A 20739-nucleotide genomic window follows, 5' to 3' on the forward strand; every position below is an offset into this window, starting at 1 on the left:
AATAATTCAATTATCAATAACCACGTCATATAGTTTACAAAATATGTTTAAATTGACGATCTCCCTAGCATTATCCATCTGAGAATATATTTTTGGATAAAAAAACGAAACTGTATTTTTAAACCAAATGATGAGACAGTTGATAGTTGTACTTCATTTTGAATGATCTAAATAAAGAATTCAACTATCAACCGTCACATCATATGGTCTATAAATATGACTTTAAAGGAACAGTTGAAAGCAATGTTAATATAAATTTTTCTGTTGTCCATCCAATAACAGTATGATTATGAATATAATTGCTTTTTACGAAAACAATCTCAAACAAGCCTAAGTACTGGTTTGGTACTGAGGTGTTTTTATAAAAAATAGATATAAAAAAAAACTTAGCTCAAAAAGTGTTTGGTAAATACTTAAAAACAACTTATTTTCACAGTTTTAGGTGAAAAAAAGTTGAAAACTTGAAGCAGCAAAAAATGAGTTTATTTTCACGGCACAGCAAAAACAGTTTTTTTTCAAAGCGCAATACCAAACTAGCCCTAACTAAACTAAAAGTCCAAAAGTGATTATCGATACAACCAAATGATCTTCCTTAATTTCATCGAGATAATAAACCCTAGACTTTCCATGTCCCGACAGTCCAACAACTTGAGGTCTTCTAAAAGCCGGATTTGGCCTGCATTTGAAGTGCTCTTGTAATGTAGCCACAGTTACAATAATATTTTCAACTATAATAACCCACCATAATAACTTTATTAACATTAATCAAATTTGGAATAAGACATAATTTTATAATCTTAATTAACACTAACTAAATTTGGAAAAAGACAGTTGGTTGCTTACTTGTTTTGCAGAAGTCGCTGTCTTGTCTAACAAGGTCACAAAATTGGTGGCCTGCCGCTTATCCGAGGTTAATTATTTGGTTAACCATAAGATTAGCTTAATTTGGTATTCAAATGGCTGCCTACTTTGATACTTACCCACTTAATTAGGGACAGGGATCCAAACAAATGGTGGACTTATTTAGCTCACAAAACCCAGCTCGAACGGAAGGAGGAGGATTCTCTACCCTTATAATTTTTCTACCATTCCATGTCCTCCTATTTGAATGGTCATAGTTAAGCTACGTCAACATCTTATATTGATTTTTTTATATATATAATAAGACAAAAAGTAATGTGTGAGATGAGAGGAATGGAATGGGATGAGAATAGAAGGGTATAGAATTCTCCTTCCCAAAGGAAGCCCAAAGTTCCTCCTTGGCCTCGGTGTTGACTAAGTAAGTTTAGACAACCATTGTACCAGGAAATGATGTGTCAACTATGTATATCAAGTTTTCTCTTTTTCGTGTGGATGGCTGTCATGCAAGTACACCTACTCCCACATTTTTATTATATTTCTATTTTCCTCCCTAGAACATATTTAAATCTATCAATTTAATCCCTTATCTCTTTTAATCCTAACCATTGATCTAGATTCCCTAATTCTCCTAAACTGCCACATGGTAGGTTCTCAGCTCTCTTCTCTTCCCTCTCTTCCCTAGTATTCCCTTTCAGATCTTTCTCTTTTTCACGGGAACTCTCCTATCTCCCTTTCTCTCCTTGCACCGTGACCAACCCAGCAAACCTACATGCAGCTCCTGTTGTAGACCATCATCATCATCATCCTCTTTGCGCCGTCTCTCTCTCTCCATCGCAGCGAGGTCGGGGAACCTAGAGAAAGGACCTCCGACCGATTCCTCCATTCCTTCCAGCTAGGTAAGTTTGAATACCTTTTTAAATTACCATTGTTGTTGTGGGGGGTTGTGGGTTGATTTTTACGTGGTTCTTCCAATGTTTTGAGGACGGAAACGGCACGGGGGAAACTTACCCACATTTTCTGACGAAACCGTGACCTTCGAGGATTCTTTCCGAACACTCACGGCCGTTCATGGCGAAACTAGGGTATGAAAAATACTCCACTCTCTTCCCTCTTTATTTTAGTACTTGGTTTGGGTAGTAGTTTATATGTTCGCCGTCAACCGGAGCTATAACAGCTCCGGTGTTTTTCCCCGTCACCCCACAGGCCACCAGGCCTTCTCAAAACACCCACGTGCCTTAGCCTATTCTTGGACCAGCCAAGTTCCCTTTTGGTTATTTGGCCTACGGGCCGTGTCATGCTGGACTGAGTGTGTGTGTTTTAGGCTCAGTGAGTGTGTGTGTGTGTGTGTGTGTGTGTGTGTTTTGTGCCGTGCATGTGTGTGGTGTGTATATGTGTGTGTCCGTACGTGTGTGTGTGGTGTGTGTGTGTCCGTGTGAGTGTGTGGGTGTATTGTGCCCGTGTGTGTGCGCGTGTGTTGTGCACGTGTGTGGTATGTTGCGTGTGTGTGTGTACAGGTCACTACTACAAAATTATCTATAACTGGCGGTTCAAAAACCGACAAAAAACGTATATTACTGTCGGATTTTAGGCAAAATCCGACAGAAAATGGATGCAGTGGCGGATACAATAAGTGACAGAATTGCCTACATCAGGAAATGAATTTTCCGACAGAAAATACTCTAAAACCGACAGAAATACTGTCGGTTATAACGGACAGGATATATATTTATAATAAATAAATAAGAGAATTTTTGTCGGATAAAACCGACAGAAAATATAAAACCACCAGGAATTCTGTCGGCTATAACCGATAGAAAATTTATCAATAATAATAAATAAAAGCATTCTTGTCGGCTGAAACCAACAGAAAATATATTAATAATTAAAAAAATATAAACGACTTTCTACGCAATAATCTTTTCTTACGAACTACAGATGAGGAACCAAAACACATACAAATCACACCTCTAGTGTATTCATTCTACACAACGAACTAACCTAAGCTTAAGCAATGAGCTAATATACATTGAAAATGAGACCAACCCAGTAGCATAATTTCAAGGTTCAATTCAACAGACTGCAAAGAAATCAGTACAATGTTACCTTCGACACACGGCGACAGAAGCTCCCCGGTTTCAGTGTCCTCATCTCGCCGGATAATCGTGTTAATCGCGTCATTTGTTGTCCCATAGCGTGTTGAGATTCATGTACTCAACCTTCAACAAAACAAAGAAAAAAATGACCGACGGAACAACCAAAAAGAGCGAATGCAAAACCGAAAAGGAAACGAGAAAAACCTCATAATTGGCTTTGGAATACATAATTTCCTCTGCTTTTAAAACCACCAAAGGCAACTTCTTTTGCCACTCCTTGTTCTTCTACGTTACAGAGTTGTGAACCTCATTGACGACCCTAATCAAACAGGTAGCGGGCGGTCAGCAAAATGTGAAAAACATACACCTTTACCAAGAAATCCATGGAAACAAAGATGACCCAGTGCCGGAAAATCTGCTGAATGATGGCACCTCTCATGGGTTGGTGCCTATCACTATGCCAAGCTCGCCGGACACACTCATACGGCCTCGGGCCCGCCAAGGCATCTCGGCAGAGCAGTAGCAGGGCATCTCGACAGATTCAAAATAGAGATTAAACCTCAGAGATTTTCGCCATAATACTCATCACAGATGGATTAGAACCCACACAACCAAGAGGGGAAAATAATTCATACCTGAGATGGAGTTCGAGAGAGCTGAAGCTCTCAGCATTAATGGCAGAGCACACGGTGATGCATCGATGATACATGCAACGCTGCAGGTTGATTCCCTATGTCCCAAGGGTTCGAGGTTCAGATTTTTAAGGGTTGATTTGGTCAGAATTGAGAGGAATTGTGGGGGTTCATTCTCGGAGCTTAGAGAGAGAGAGAATGTGTGTCGAGAGTTAAAGAGTTATGTTTCAGAAAAATGAAGGAGAGGAGTGGGGGCCGGATGTAGGTATAAGAAAGGGTTTAGGTATTGTCGGTTAAAACCGACAAAAAAAATTTCATTCCTGTCGGTTACAACCGACAGAAACAAAATGGCGGAAAAATTCACCCCACAAAATTCCGTCCCAAAATTTTAATTCCGTCCCAAAATTTTAATTCCCTCCAAAATTTTAAATTCCCCCCAAAATTTTGTTACGATTTTAAAAAATAAAATAATAATTGTTTGGTTTAATAAATAAATAAATAATATGTATTTACGTAGAATACGGTTTTAAAAATTAAATGAATAAATTTTTTTTGGTCGAAAATAAATAATTGTTTGGTTTAATAGATAGTAACCTATGTAAAATATGCAATAAGGAAACAAAAAGATAATTGTACACGGAAAATGTCATCACACAAATGAAATATTGTCTAATCAATACTTGAAAAACATAAATAAGAATGCAATGAACAAATTCGATCTTCAATTTGAAATATTTACACTAGTGTATTCCACAAAATCTTATTTTATACTGAATGGAAGTATAATAGTAACTCTAAGTGTTTGTTTAATCTATCATTTTGACGTGATATGCCTTCTACGAAACTTTTTTCAACGATCGAACCGTCAAATTTATTTGTACACACTCTGAAATTGTATACATAAAAAATCGTAAAAAACAAACATTCAGAGATTACGTAACGGAACAAAAGTTTTCGACGGTTATAAACAAAAAATCACAATTTAACGGTTATTTTAGCTCCGGTTTTGATGATTTTTTTACAGCTACACTCCACAACCCTATAAGAATGCAATGAACGAATTCGATCTTCAATTTGAAATATTTACACTAGATTTTATACTTAATGGAAGTATAATATTAACTTTAAGTGTTTGTTTAATCTACCGTTTTGACACGATATACATTCTACGAAACTTTTTTCAACGATCCAACCATCAAACTTATTTGTACACACTCTGAGATTGCATACGTAAAAAATCGTAAAAAACAAACGTTCAGAGATTATGTAACGGAACAAAAGTTTTCGACGGTTATAAACGAAAAATCACAATTTAACGATTATTTTAACTCCGATTTTGATGATTTTTTACAGCTACACTCCTTGACCCTATAAGAATGCATTGAACGAATTCGATTTTCAATTTAAAATATTTACACTAGTGGATAAATCTTATTTTATACTTAATGGAAGTATAACATTAACTCTAAGTGTTTGTTTAATCTACCATTTTGATGCGATCGGCATTCTACGAAGTGTTTTTCAACGATCGAACCGTTAAACTTATTTGTACACACTCCGAGATTGTATACGTAAAAAATCGTAAAAAACAAACGTTTACAGATTACGTAACGGAACAAATGTTTTCGACGGTTATAAACGAAAAAACACAATTTAACGGTTATTTTAACTCCGATTTTAATGATTTTTTATAGCTACACTCCTCGACCCTATAAGAATGTAATGAAAGAATTTGATCATCAATTTAAAATATTTACACTAGTGGATACCACAAAATCTTATTTTATACTTAATGGAAGTATAACATTAACTTTTAAGTGTTTATTTAATCTACCATTTTGACGCAATACACATTCTACGAAACATTTTTCAATGATCTAACCGTTAAACTTGTTTGTACATACTCCGATATCACATATGTAAAAAATCACAAAAAACAAACATTCAGAGATTAGGTAACAAAACAAAAGTTTTCAACGGTTATAAACGAAAAATCACAATTTAACGGTTATTTTAGCTCCGATTTTGATGATTTTTTACAGCTACACTCCTCGACCCTATAAGAATGCATTGAACGAATTCGATCTTCAATTTAAAATATTTACACTAGTGGATAAATCTTATTTTATACTTAATGGAAGTATAACATTGTCTATAAGTGTTTGTTTAATCTACCGTTTTGATGCGATACGCATTCTACGAAGCATTTTTCAACGATCGAACTGTCAAACTTATTTGTACACACTCCAAGATTGCATACGTAAAAAATCGTAAAAAACAAACATTCATAGATTACGTAACGAAACAAAAGTTTTCGACGGTTATAAACAAAAAATTCACAATTTAGCGGTTATTTTAGCTTTGATTTTAATGATTTTTTACAGCTATACTCCTCGACCCTATAAGAATGCAATGAATGAATTCGATCTTCAATTTAAAATATTTACACTAGTGGATAAATCTTATTTTATACTTAATGGAAGTATAACATTAACTCTTAAGTGTTTGTTAAATCTATCAATTTGATAGAAAATGCATTCAACAAAACTAGTTTCAACAATCCAACCGTCAAATATGTTTGTATATACTATGAGATAGCATGTGTAAAAAATCGCAAAAAATATAATATTTAAAACATGTATTTATTTATTTATAATCCATATAACATTTTAAAATAATAAAATCAGACATGATAAAGTACACTAGATGTTCATGTGTGTTTATGTGTCAGACAATGTGCATTGTGACGCATTGGAAAAAATTGTTTAAATTTCTTTGTATCTTGTTGCTTGCCTGTGAGGGAGCATAATCCTTATTACAAAATTAATAGAGCTTTAGATTGTAGTCTGTTGTTATTATTCTCTAAGAAAATTTATTGCTTGTGGGAATTGGGTTCATTAGACTTTAGGGTCATGAGTGAAAAAAATAAAATAAAATATGTGTTTATTTATTTATTTTTAATCAATATAACATTTTAAAATAATAAAATTTTCATTTATGTCGGTTATAACCGCCAGAATACAAAATAATAACCGTCATAAAGTAAAATAGTCAATTTTTGTCGGTTATAACCGCCACCATTAACTTAAAAACCGCCAGAATATGTAAAAAAATATTCAAAAAAAAGATTCAAAAATACCGCCAGTAAATATCCGCCAGTATTTTCTTGATATCTGCTAGTAAATATCCGTCAGGAATTTATGTCGGATATATCCGACAGAATTTTTCTAATATCCGCCAGTAATTAAATGATGTGTCAGGTATAATTTATCCGACATGATTTTCTAATATCCGCAACCATCATCCGCCACCTAAAGCTAATATTGTAGTAGTGGGTGTGTGCATGTGTGTTGTGCATGCATGTGTGTGTGTGTGTGTGCTGGCGTGTGTGTGTTATGTGTTGTGTGGGTTTGGGCTCAAGCCCAAACCACCACCCTTTTTGTTCCTAAACCTATCCAAAACCCAATAGGTCCGAACCTTAGTTAACCTAAACCTAAGCCCTAATCCGGATCCAAACCCAAGACCCATTTCCATTTCTTAAAATTCTATAGTTGGGTAGCTTGATAAATTGTACATTTTTGTGCTTAGGTGAAGTTGCTAGTGGGGATTTCCTTAATCATTTTCCGCACAATTCTGCTGCTACGGAGTATCTATGAGTAGACCATTTCTGAAATTTGCATAATTTCATAGTTTAATTGCATAAATGAAATGCATGCCTTACGAGTTTATGAATTGATTTTTATGTTAAGCATGTTTATGAAATATGTTGTTTATCTTCTCGTTTTCTATAAAAACCATGAATTGGTAGACTATCTGATGGATAACTATAGGATGCTAGAATATGTTTTAGAAACCTTTCTTTATAGTATAGACGATTGATGACTTTATACTATGAAATGGTTATTTATGAGAGGCGTAACTATTTGTGCGTACCTAGTGGACACTATGCCGCCCGGGGTGAGGATCTGGTGTTGGCTGATAGGCTGGGAGAAATAAAAATAATCCCTAGTTACGGGCTGAGGGACACGGAGCAGGCGTTGGGTCGGGAGTTGGTAATCTCTGGCTACGGGCACAGAGACCACAATGCTGGTATAGGGCCGGGAGTTATATTTATTCAGTGATCTTACTAGTAGTACATCGCGCTATGAGACGATCTATGAGACGTTTAATATTTTGTGTTCCACGATATGTCTTTTAAGATATTTTTGGCATGCTAGGGTTTTCAGTAAAACTATCACTTATTATGCTAGTAGTTTTCTGTATATAAATTGTGGGGGTTAGTATCTTAATAACTGTTTTATTATTATTGTATATATGAACTTGGTCTACTTACCTTTGTTTTGCGCCCCATTCAGGTCTTAGAAACGAGGACTACGACACGACGTACGAGGCATTCCCCTACCAGTAGCAATCTATCACTCACTTGTGTGATATCTTGTAATGATCTTTTCTTTTGTGATATTGTTTTAGAATGTGTTCTGTGCACTCTAGACATTCCTTAAACTTTGTTTATTACCTCTAGATTCTAATGATCATTCATGTGTATTTTCCTCCTAATCATTACTCTTGTATTCAATAAATGGCTTTCGTCACCCTCAGGTGTCGGCCAGTACATGCTTATCTGAGTATTCGGGGAATATCGGGGTCGGGAATTGTCAACCACAGCATCGCACACTTTAAGTTATATTAAAAAAAAATAAAATGAAACAACAATGTATGTCAAGTTTACATGGTATCTTATTTGAACAAGTAAATTATTTTCTTGTTCATTACACAAAAATTAGGACACATGGATTATCTTGTGCCGGATAAATTAATCTACAAATCCAGTTATGGTGCAATAGTTTATGGCAATGAGAGTGTGAATTGCACATAGGAGAATAAATGAATTTGGGATGTGCTTTTAGAGAGCTGAATTATTTTTTTATATTGTCAATTTGTTTTATGGTGGAACCTCAAATTATTTGTTGATATTGAAGTCAAGTTAACCCAAGTGTTTAGCCCAATGGCGAACGTGGCTCCACATCACGCAATACGTGTTATTCTCGTCTTATGCTTAAATGAAACTACACGTAAAAATACGCGTTGAGACTGTGAAATACAATAAAAAAAATTAAAGCCAATTTTTTTTTCATGATCCCTGTGGTGACAGTCCACTTTCGATGTAACCCTCGTGGTGAAAAACCTTTTAATTAAACCCTCATGGTGGACCTTGTTAGCAATTGAGGTCCAAATCCAAATTTCCATTAGTCTTCCGTTAAATAAACTCACATGACTGTCACATGATGGGTCAAATTCGTCATTTCAATCCAAATTACATCTTATTCAATGGACGTCTATTATAATTTAGGGTTTAATTGAAATTAGATTTTACAGGAAAAAAAAAAAAAAAAAAAGCTTGAACGTGAAGATTGAAACTAAACATGTAAAACCACGTCAATGGCTAGGGGAAGAGGTGAAGGTGAAGTCGCGCCTAATTTCTTAGGTATAATTTAATTTCATTTGGAAATCTTAATACTTCTAATATACCATTGGTTTTTTTTTTCAATGCCAACATGTCTTTGATCATGAGTTAGAGTCTTAGTCTTACTTGAATTTTCATTCTTGTATCAATTTGTACCAGTTTGAATGCATAAATGCCCTTCAGTTTTGTCTTTAATTGGTAATGTGGTTTTATGCAGGCCCTAGTCGGCCAGTGCACAACCTTTCAAATTTTTTTCTTAATCTTATTTGAATTTTAATTCTTTAAGTTTCTTACACTCTTGAAGTTCATATGCGGAGGGTGGACCTGAAGATTGAACCTTTTAACTATGCCTTTCACCCATTGTCTTTAATTCTACAATGCCATTCACCCATCTGAATGCATATATACTGCATTTCACCCATTGTATTGAACTCTTTAAGTTATTCTTGTGCCTATGTGATTTTCCTGCATTATATAGGTTGAGATACATGTGCTATTAAATTGGGGTGATGGTTAGTGACGGTGGAGGAGGTCCACTAGTGGCTGAGAGCCTGAAATGAGATGCGAAAACTACTGGGTTTTTTTTATCTTTACAAGTTTCTTTTATTTGTAATTTTATTTTAATTCAATCATTTTTGTCTTTTTATTTTCCAAAATAAATAAACTTAATTTTAACCGATCCACATGTGATAGTCACATGATTTTATTTAATGGAAGACTAACGGAACTTTGGATTTGGACCTCAATTGCTAATAGGGTTCACCACGGATGTTTAATTAATAGCTTTTTCACTACAAGGATCACATTGAAAGTGTCGTGTCACCACATAGATCACAAAAAAAATTTGGCCAAAAATTTAAAAATCAAAACGAGTGGACATAATAACACTCTTTTTAAAAACCAACCGATTCAACCCAAAGCCCACGAATATACCCATGATTCATCTAAAATTAAAAGCCCAACCCAATTGAAAATTTCAGGATGAAAAGGACGTAAAACTAGGTCCACATCACAACCGTTGATCCATGGACCAAATAGAAACAGCATAGCATCTACGTGTTATATAGCCTCATCACACATACTCGCTTAATCTCGACCGTTCACTACCGGCCTCTTTAAATCATCGAAGGTCCATTTTACCCTCTGCAGCATACCAGGTTTCGCGAACGGGAGCTCCCTCGTTCATTTCCCAACTGAGGATTCTCTCTCCTTGTCTCCCAGTCTCGTTCTCGTCGATTACCTGATCCGGCGACGCATCAAGCTTCGTCCGCCGTAACCCGCCATGGTAGGCAACCGACATCTCAATTTGCGCGCATTTCTAGCTGAATTTTAATTTGTTGAGCTTATCGTGCACTGCCCTAGGTTTCACTCTGATTCAGCTTTGCTTTTGTGTTTTTGTCAATCCGTTATTGTTTTATATGTTAATTTGTTATGAAATATTGGGTTTTAGTAGATCCGATATGGGTTTTTCTTAATTTTCTCTGTCTCGTATCTGTTTGTTTGGTGGGAAAATTGAGGAAAATAGCTGGAAAGCGATGGAAAATTGAATTTTGAATGGGTTAGTTAGGTTTTCGATACGTTTTCCATCTCTCGTTAGCTGAGACCATCTTTTTATTAGGCTTGATTGGAGAATGGTTTTGACTTTAGGTTTCAAATGGATTAGGAGCCTTTAAGTCTATATACTTATCACCTCCATTATTACCGTTTTTGTTCGGCTAAAAGCTGGTTTGAGATATAGCGGGGATTTGCCGCAGGATTCTTAGATTAATTCAATTCAGGGCCTAGGTTCAGTTTTGTGTGAGAATCTCTTCCAGGTCTAAACTTAAGATAGTTATAGAGATGCTGAATTGAAATGGGCAAACCGCATGTAATTCGTCTAGTGCGTGTGCCCATATTGCCTTCTTCGTGGAATGTAGAATCTTTAAGAAATGAATGTAGTGGATATGCCACAGCTTTGTTATAACACCAATGTTACATCATGCTTCCGGTTATGTTATTTTATGTAGGATTTTTCATGCACATTCCGAGAAGTTGTTTTATGTCAACTGTATTTTGTTTCTTGTTAGCTCTGAAGAGTAGATATTATAGGCATAGGTCACTTTGAAGAAATGAATTGATCTGACTTATTTTTGTTAATTCGTAGGCACCCATCAAGGGTATACTTTCTCTGCAGAGAGCAGCTTTAGCTCGTCATCATGGTGCGAAGTGGGGCCTAGGGTTTAGATCATTTAGCACTCAGGGTGCAGCACCCTCTACTACTCCTCAACCTCCACCACCTCCTCCACCTCCTGAAAAAACCCATTTTGGTGGTTTGAAAGATGAAGACCGAATTTTCACCAACTTATATGGGTTGCACGACCCATTTCTCAAGGGTGCCATGAAACGAGGTGACTGGTACCGAACAAAAGATCTAGTTATTAAAGGTGCTGATTGGATTGTCAATGAAATGAAGAAGTCTGGCCTCCGTGGACGTGGTGGTGCTGGTTTCCCATCTGGCCTCAAATGGTCTTTTATGCCAAAAGTATCTGATGGCCGTCCATCCTATCTTGTCGTCAATGCTGATGAAAGTGAACCTGGAACCTGTAAGGACAGGGAAATTATGCGCCATGACCCACACAAACTTTTAGAGGGTTGCTTGATTGCTGGTGTTGGGATGAGGGCTAGTGCTGCTTACATCTATATAAGAGGTGAATATGTGAATGAACGGTTAAACCTTGTAAAGGCCAGAAATGAAGCCTATGCAGCTGGATTACTGGGAAAAAATGCATGTGGATCTGGTTATGATTTTGATGTTCATATCCACTTTGGTGCTGGGGCCTATATTTGTGGTGAAGAAACAGCTCTTCTAGAGAGCCTTGAAGGGAAACAGGGTAAGCCAAGATTGAAGCCTCCCTTCCCTGCTAATGCAGGATTATATGGCTGCCCCACCACCGTTACAAATGTGGAAACGGTGGCTGTTTCTCCTACCATTTTGAGGCGTGGACCAGAGTGGTTTGCCAGTTTTGGGAGAAAGAACAATTCAGGGACAAAATTGTTCTGTATTTCAGGACATGTGAACAAGCCTTGCACCGTTGAGGAGGAGATGAGCATACCCTTGAAAGAGTTATTAGAGAGGCACTGTGGAGGTGTGAGGGGTGGATGGGACAATTTACTTGCAGTAATTCCAGGTGGTTCATCCGTTCCATTGCTTACCAAGGACATATGTAATGATGTATTGATGGATTTTGATGCACTGAAAGCTGTCCAGTCAGGATTGGGAACTGCAGCTGTTATTGTGATGGATAAATCGACTGACATTGTCGATGCAATTGCAAGGCTTTCTTACTTCTACAAGCATGAGAGCTGTGGGCAGTGCACACCATGCAGGGAGGGGACAGGATGGCTTTGGATGATCATGGAAAGAATGAAAGTTGGGAATGCGAAGCTGGAAGAGATTGACATGCTTCAGGAGGTGACCAAGCAGATTGAGGGGCACACAATCTGTGCTTTGGGTGATGCTGCTGCTTGGCCTGTGCAAGGTTTAATAAGGCATTTCAGGCCAGAGCTTGAGAGGAGGATCAGGGAGCGTGCTGAGAAGGAATTGCTGGAGGCAGCTGCTTAAGTGCTTCTCTCAGGTTGCTTCTTGTATCTATCCTGTATTCTTTTCTTCATTCAACTCCTAAAAATAAGAAAAGGAGAAAAACAATATTAGTAACTTCAAACTAAGACGGTGAATTGTGTGAGATCTTGACTGGCAATGTTGACCTTAATATCAAGTTAAGAACACTCGGAAAACTAGGTGGATGATTAACTAGCATTCCTGTTTCTGTGTTTAGCGAACTTGATGAATCTGTTACTCTCATCTTAGTATATTTAGTGTCATGGCCGAATTTTTCTGTTTGTGTGGTAAATGTTTTGCTCTTGGGGTAGCTGCTGGTGAACGCATCTGTATATTCTTAGGTACTGAAACATTTATCACTTGGTTTAATAAGGATTTTTCTGCCGTGTAGGTTAATGCTTGTAGTAGCGGAAGTCATGGAATAAAATGGACTATGTGTCCCAGATTTTGGGAGGATAGGTGAATCGGGAGGCAGCTGGTGGTCCGGCCGCTATTGTTTATTTTTTAACTATATCAACTATATGACATCGTTGTCCCAGAGAAACTGTGACTCGTTATTGATGCGTCTGGGCAGGATATTTATGTTGTGTTTCCAGATCTTTGTTTTCCCTTACACAGTTGGAATTTTGTTAATAAATTTTTGTTTTTCACTTCCCGGCTTTATGTAATGATATGGATAAATATGCCTTCATGAATACAACATGAAACCTCAAATTTACGGGTACGAAAACTTCAAGGGTTCTATGCTTGCATGCTAGATTAGTAAGAAATTGCACTATAAAATATTCGACATGGGGATTGAAAATACACTGCATGAGCATTACGAAGAAGACACGAAACAAAGAATTTTCAACCCATCACTTACAAGTCCCTGTTAGTGTGGTCTCGATGCATCTTTTTTGTTTTTTGGTCAATGGTCTCGATGCATCTTAAGTCCATATATCTAATGGTTTGTAGTAGGTGTTGGCAACAATCCCAGGCATATTTATCAACTTCCATTTTAGTGAAGTTGGATGCCTTTTGTTTGTACAGTTTCCAAAGGACTTGTACTAAATTCAACAAGGTGTGCAAAATTCAGAGGGGGTAAGTAGTAGGTTCTAGAAGAGTGACACGTGGAAAGAAGAAACTTTGAGCTTCCCCAAAGTCAAAACAATCCTCCTGGTGAGAGGGAGTCAGAAGATGTCTTTTATGGTAAAAAAAATTAAGATTTAAAATTATAGAGTAAGTCTGTTAAGATTTAAGTTTAAAATTGAAAGTTTCGTCAAATCTTTGTTAATTGTTAACTCGTAAGCCTTCACATGTGAGACTAAAAAATAAACTTAGTCTAAAGTGTTAACAATTAACTACTGAAAGTTGTTTGAGTGAGAGTTGACGAAAATTTTAACTTTCGATCTAAATCCGAACGGCCTTCACCACAGGAGGGCCCAATAGAATGACGCAACCCGTTGGCGGGCTCAAGCCGGTCGGTCAGACATATGAGCCCAGAGTGGATGAGGTGAGTGAGAGGGACTCCGGAGAGAGACAGTTCCTTTCCGAACAACGCGGTTATCATCCATCCTTTTCCAATTGTTCCTTTTTCTCCAACGACCTTTCCTTCCTCTTTCCGTATTCTCGCACGCCTCTCCCCTTTCAATTTTCCACCTTCTGACGCAACGTACAACCTGAAAAACCACACACCTACACAGCCGAACCCAGACGCAGTCTCGCATTTCTTCTGCATTCCTCTCCATTCGCCCGCCGTAAGCTTACATCAAACTGTCCTGCAATTCCCAGTTTTTCCTTCAAATTTGTTTCCATTGGTTGCATGGTTTCTAAATTCTGTTCGTCTTCTCTGCTTTGGGATCTAGTAGGAGTAGTAAGTTGGTCTCTGCATCGATGCTCGGATACAAAAAGTTTTGATTTTTGTTTTGTTTTATTGTTGATTGATTCACTGCTGCTGTTCTCATCACCCCTTTTGTCCGTTTCAGTTTTTGCTAAGTTCTTCCGCATTTTTATATAACGCGGAGGGAGGTCAGAGAATTTGTCACCATTTTTTTTTAAATAATATAAAAAATAAGTTGAATGAGTGGGGTGGGTGATACCCAAAATTTATTAAATTTAAACCCCTCTCCACGTTTGTACTCGTTTTTTGTTTTTCATGGTCAAATCTTAAACTGCCCATTGTTTTTTTCTTGCATTTTCTTCATTGTTTATTGAAGTTCATGAGGGTGCATTGCATCTTAGGTTATTGGTATTAAATTACATTCAAAAGGTTGACAATTTGAATATATTTTACACCCCTTTTATTTGTATCTGATTTTGTGATGTGTGTATATATGTAAGGAGGTTTTATGGATGTAGAAGCATTGTGAGTTTGTAACTGGTTCTACCCATCACAAGCTATCCGGGAGCGTTTCGTGACAATGGTTCTTGGGATCAGAGCAAAAAGCAGGAAGAGCGCGGCCGTTGAGGTTGATTATCTCATCCATGTGCAGGAGTTAAAGCCATGGCCCTCATCTCAGGCTTTGAAGTCTGTTCAATCTGTCCTGCTTCAATGGGAAAATGGTGATCAGGTTTCTGGATCGTGTATTTACAATGTTGGTGATGGGAAGATCGAATTCGGCGAGTCTTTCACGCTTCCAGTCACTTTATATAAGGAGAAATCAAGAAAAAGTGCAGTTCGCGACTCTTACCTGAAGAACAACTTAGAGTTTTACTTGTATGAACCTCGAAAGGACAAGGGAGTTAAAGGTCAACTCTTGGGGTCAGCTGTGATCAATCTTGCTGACTATGGGATCATTGTGGAAACCCGAAATGTGAGCACTCCTCTGAACTGGAAGAAAAGTTTCAAGAGTTCAGCTCAACCGGTTCTTTATGTTACTATTCAGCCATGTGGTAAATCTAGCTCCAGCTTGACACCGAAGAGTAGCTTGTCCAGAGAAGTGTCTCTGGAAAATGATGGAACTGAATCTGTTCCAGAGTCTGCGAATGATGGCAATGATGAAATTGCCTCTTTTACTGATGACGATGATGATGTTTCCTCGCGTTCATCACGTACTGTAAACTCCTCGGCTATTGAGACAACAGTCAGTTCATCACCTAGCGGTGAAAAGGTATGTGAAGCCGTATTTAAATTTTCTACCTTTTAGATCAATTTCTTTCCTTTCTTGCTCTTATTATTTCAAAATATGATTTCTCCAGTTGCAACTAATTTATCAAGCAGAATTAGGTCTGGGGAATTTAAATTAGTTTCAGATCCATGGTGTCTAATGAACAAACTGCGTTGCTGAAATTAAGGCCTTCAAATACAAATTCCGAGAACCCAGTTAGTGTGACTTGAAGTACTTGCAGCATCATAATTGTCATACTCATTTGCATATAAATGTCCAAAGAAAACGACCTAATAATATGGTTGCAAACTTGCAATCATCCTGCCAATTTACTTTGGTTTGTCGGTTGCTTCTGCACCAATCAAATAGTGGACAGTAACTATCCTGACAATGTTTGATCTGATGGGTTGCTTTTCTTTATCTGAGCCAATTCATTTCTGGATTTTCTGATTGTTTAACAGCCACATATATATTAATTTCAGAATGGACTAGAATCAACAATCAGTAAAAGGACTTATGGGGAACCTGCTGTACAGTCAATGGCAGCAACTGCAAGCACAGGGGGAACTCCAGTGGCTAAAGCATTCAAACACCAAAATGGAAGTTCATCTCCCCCGTCATCAATAGGCTCTTCCTCCATTCTGCTGAACTCTTCAAATGATCCTGCTTCCTTGCCTAACAGTTCAAAGGAGAGTTCAATGCCAATCCTTAAAAAATCACTCACTCACTCTGTTCATTCAGCGTCTTCATCCTTTGGTTATCAAGATAGCCATCAGGTATCTGGTTACCATAATTTTAAGGACAACAGAATTCACGTAACTCCATCTAACAGGAGTGCCAGTATGTATGAAAATGCTCAAAAACTTATCACGGGAAATGTTGTCAGTACCCATGCTGCTGAACGTGCATCCTCGAGTATGTCTATTCAGGAGGACACAAACTCCACATTTGCAAGCAATGCAGATTCACAAGCCCTTCGAGAGGATGGCCATCTCCTAATGGCGAATCAATATTCTTTTGATGACAAATTAGATCCTAGATTTTCACAAGATCCTACCAGAAAGCAAGTCAGGTTAAGGAGTGAAACTTTTACACCCAGCAGGAAAGTTGTTGGAGTGCAGGGAAGTAAGGCTAAAAGTAATGAACTAAAGCATGTAGAGTCTGTGCAGTTACCTTTAGTATCAGCTCAGAACAATAGACAGTCAAGCAATAATGAGTTTCTCAAAAAGTCAAAGGAAGCTGAAACTCCTGAAGATGCTTCTGTTCACGGTTGGATTAGCTCAACAAGCGAAAGTGAACAAAAAATAGTCAGCTTTTCCGATAGCAAAGTTGACTTGGAGTCCACAATTGAATTGCTCAAGGAAGAACTGAGAGAAGCTGCTGCTGTTGAGGTTGGCCTTTACTCTGTTGCCGCTGAGCATGGGAGCCACACTAATAAGATTCACGCTCCTGCTCGGCGACTTTCTAGGTTCTATTTTCATGCTTGCAAGACAAGCTCGCGAGCTAACAAGGCAAATGCAGCAAGAGCTGCTATCACTGGACTAATCTTGGTTTCTAAAGCATGCGGAAATGATGTTGCGAGGTACTAAGCTAAATAAATGGAAAAGAACTCACCATTATAATTTACTGGCCAAGAAATGATGTCCAAGATGAATATAAAAAAAAAAAAATATATATATATATTTTTTTTTTGAATAGGTGTCAAAACGTGTGTCCCCGGATCCTAACTATTTTGATGGTCGAAATCAGTTGATACTTTGTGTACTATAAATCTTCCAGGATGCAAAGATACTTATCTTTTAGTTTCACACTCCACTGTTTTGTTGCCAATGAACAGGTTGACATTCTGGTTGTCAAATTCAATTGTGTTGAGAGCTATCATCAGCCAGACCTTGTCCTGCAATAAAATTAATGCTGAGGGGGTTTTGAAACCAAAGAATGGGTTTCCTCCTCACAAGGAAGAGAACAATAGCACTGTTGAAAGTTTCGATGATTGGGAAGATCCACAGATATTTATGGCAGCTTTGGAAAAGTTTGAAGGATGGATTTTCTCCCGAATTGTTGAGTCTGTATGGTGGCAGGTAAACCCATATTATTTTCATTTTTTTCTTCATTATTGGCATTGTCATCATCTCTTTTCATCTACCTACAAGAATTTACTCATTTAGCCTAGATAAGAAAGTCCTTGCTATTCATTACTGATATCGTATCTTGTTTTTCCCTCTTCAGAATATGACTCCATATATGCAGTCAGCAGCTGCAAAAGGTTCAAGCTCAAGGAAAGCCAATGGAAGGAGGCATGGTTTGGGTAGTCATGAGCAGGGTAACTTTTCTATGGAGCTGTGGAAGAAGGCTTTCAAAGATGCCTGTGAAAGGCTTTGTCCTGCAAGAGCTGGTGGACATGAGTGTGGCTGCTTGCCTCTGCTGGCTCGTTTGGTAGGTTTATGCATGAGTGTATGTTGAGCTTTTCACTTCACCTGGAAACTCCTAAAGGTTATCATAGAACATTGTGCGTGAGTGTATTTGAAAACTTCGTGCAAGTGCTATAGGTAGCTAGAGCTGCACGACCGATGTTTAAATGAAAATATATTTAGTGTTTTATTTTATGTTTTGAACTCCTGGTGGAATTCCAGTACTACATTATAGTGAGCTTTTACTACTGCATCATGCTTCCAAAGTCAATTAAAGATCTATCGCACGGTTTTAGTACTTTCCTCAAAATTTATGCAGACCTATAGAATGCTAATCTATGGTTTTTCAGGTAATGGAGCAATTAGTGGATAGATTGGATGTGGCTATGTTCAATGCTATTCTTCGTGAAAATGCTGAAGAGATGCCCACAGATCCTGTGTCCGACCCCATAAGTGATTCTAAGGTTCTCCCTATTCCAGCTGGAAATTTGAGTTTTGGGGCTGGTGTACAGCTAAAAAATGCGGTGAGTGTGGACACTTCATTGTGTGGGTTATTAGTCACATATTGGTTTTTTGGTTTCCGCTGCAACTCTGTACTACCGGTGAAAAGGAAAGTATTTTATTTGTGAAGAAATAGTAGTCTTGCATTTCATTGAAGGAAGGATTGTGCTTGTCTTCATGACCCCAGATTGGAAGCTGGTCCAGATGGCTTACTGATCTATTTGGCATCGATGATACTGATGGTCCTGATGATAATACTGAACTCAGTGATCACAAGGGACAAGAGTGCGAAACATCCTTTAAAGCTTTCCGTCTACTTAATGCTTTGAGTGACCTCATGATGCTTCCATTGGATATGCTTGCAGATAAATCCACCCGGAAAGAGGTAAATACTGGGTTTGTGTCCATTCCCCACAGTTAATAAAAAAAAACACCGTGAGAGGTTTGGTGGTATTCCTCTCCACTTGGAAGTGAGAGCTCTTAGGTTCGAATCTCGTGGACGGCGAATTCGATACCAAATTAGGCTGCCCATTGTGTGGTTTTGCCGAACTCCCCCTCCCCTTAGTGTAAAAATATCAATGTACTAAAAAAAACACCTAGTTTATAATAACTCCCTGCCATTTTGTAATAATCACTGTTTCATTGATTTCTGAAGGTATGCCCTACATTTGGTGCATCATTGATAAAGAGGGTTCTTTACAATTTTGTTCCAGATGAGTTTTGCCCAGACCCAATTCCCGAAGCAGTTTTCGAGGCTCTTGATTATGAGGTAACTAAGTGGGCCTCTAATTCTAATATCTCCGCACATAACTATTCAGCTTATTTACTGAACTGCATTCGTGTATGAATGGTGTAGGACTGTTTATATATAATTGATTGGTTATTATTCTAACTGGCTATCCTCTGAACAAGAATCATGGATTCAGGGCGGAAACCCTTATCTTTGTAGGGTTTAATTTTGCATTAATCTTTTTCACTTTTTATTTATTTAGGAGGACTCGGAAGCTGAAGCAGAGTCAGCTGCAAGTTTCCCATGCAACGCAAATCCTACCGTGTATTCACCACCTCCAGCTGCTTCACTACTAGGCATTATAGGAGATGTGGGAAGTCCAACTTTCTCTAGGAGTGGGTCATCAGTGCTTAAGAAATCGTATACAAGTGATGACGAGCTTGATGAGTTGGATTCACCGATGACTTCAATCATCATAGACAATTCCCCGTTTTCTCCCAGTCCATTGGCAGCCTCAACGCCGAAGTGGAAGGGTGGTCGGAAAGCTGTCAGGTATCAACTCCTCCGTGAAGTTTGGAAGGATAGCGAGTGATCTTCCCTTTCATGTACGTATCTGATATACTCGGGAAGGTTGTTCAATTTGGGGGGCTCTCTTTACTTCACGCTTGTACATAGATGAGTATTTATACAACGGTACAACCATATGAATGTTGGAACAGTTTGTTCCAGAGCAGTGGCTATCGGGTTAGCGGCTGTAATCTGTAGGCTTTCATGGAAGCCTACTATTTTTTTGAATAATGATATACCTAAGCATAATCTCGGTTTCCTTGTCTCGTTGTCCATCGACTCGAAACATAGGAGCAGGCGTTTCGTCTATGAACGACTTATGCAAATGCTGAACGATTCATTCGAACTGACTTTTGAGGATGTTTAAGAAAGTACCCGCTTCTCGAATGAAATAGTTATAAACAGAGCAGCAGGAATACAGTTCAAGAACTTCAGGCTACAGTCGCATATATATCTGGTTATCCTTGTTTGCACCTGCAAAAACCCACGACGAAAGTTCATGAGCCGCTAGCTGAGCGGAAGAGAGACAAGACGATGAAAGATATAAGACAAAAACCCGAGAAAGAAACCAAGCAAGGAACTAGAACCTATTGTGCCTTCTGGTGCATACAGTTTTTCCAGTTAACATATGAGTAGGGAATGAAGAAATCTTACAAATATATGAAGAAAAGCACTTTTACAAAAAGCACAAGGAGTTCATCTACTTACTCAAGTTAGGAATAACAAATTAACAGATATCCAAGAAACCGAAATCTTCCATTCTAAATATTGAAACAAATAAAAGCTTTCGTAA

The 20739-nt window shown here is 37.9% G+C and overlaps 2 protein-coding genes across 5 annotated transcripts; both read left to right on the top strand.

The window, feature by feature from the left end:
• Positions 1 to 10176: 10176 nt before the first annotated feature.
• On the top strand, positions 10177 to 13298 carry LOC126596484 (NADH dehydrogenase [ubiquinone] flavoprotein 1, mitochondrial). Its single transcript, XM_050263083.1, has 3 exons — positions 10177 to 10335; positions 11194 to 12664; positions 13040 to 13298. Exons 1-2 carry the CDS (start codon positions 10333 to 10335, stop codon positions 12649 to 12651), a joined length of 1461 nt encoding a protein of 486 aa, XP_050119040.1. The 5' UTR covers positions 10177 to 10332; the 3' UTR covers positions 12652 to 12664; positions 13040 to 13298.
• An 898-nt stretch (positions 13299 to 14196) lies between these two features.
• On the top strand, positions 14197 to 20195 carry LOC126596694 (uncharacterized). 4 transcript variants are annotated; one of them, XM_050263363.1, is made up of 9 exons: positions 14197 to 14503; positions 14971 to 15740; positions 16220 to 17319; positions 17575 to 17818; positions 17967 to 18173; positions 18499 to 18672; positions 18837 to 19034; positions 19305 to 19418; positions 19642 to 20195. In XM_050263363.1, exons 2-9 carry the CDS (start codon positions 15051 to 15053, stop codon positions 19969 to 19971), a joined length of 3057 nt encoding a protein of 1018 aa, XP_050119320.1. In that variant the 5' UTR covers positions 14197 to 14503; positions 14971 to 15050; the 3' UTR covers positions 19972 to 20195. The 4 variants fall into 4 exon arrangements, with proteins under 4 accessions (XP_050119320.1, XP_050119319.1, XP_050119321.1 ...); XM_050263362.1 differs by having other exon boundaries at positions 14197 to 14387; XM_050263364.1 differs by having other exon boundaries at positions 14197 to 14387; positions 14974 to 15740.
• Positions 20196 to 20739: the final 544 nt, after the last annotated feature.

The sequence above is a fragment of the Malus sylvestris genome, chromosome 13 (genome assembly GCF_916048215.2).
Source record: "Malus sylvestris chromosome 13, drMalSylv7.2, whole genome shotgun sequence".
NCBI lineage: Eukaryota > Viridiplantae > Streptophyta > Magnoliopsida > Rosales > Rosaceae > Malus > Malus sylvestris.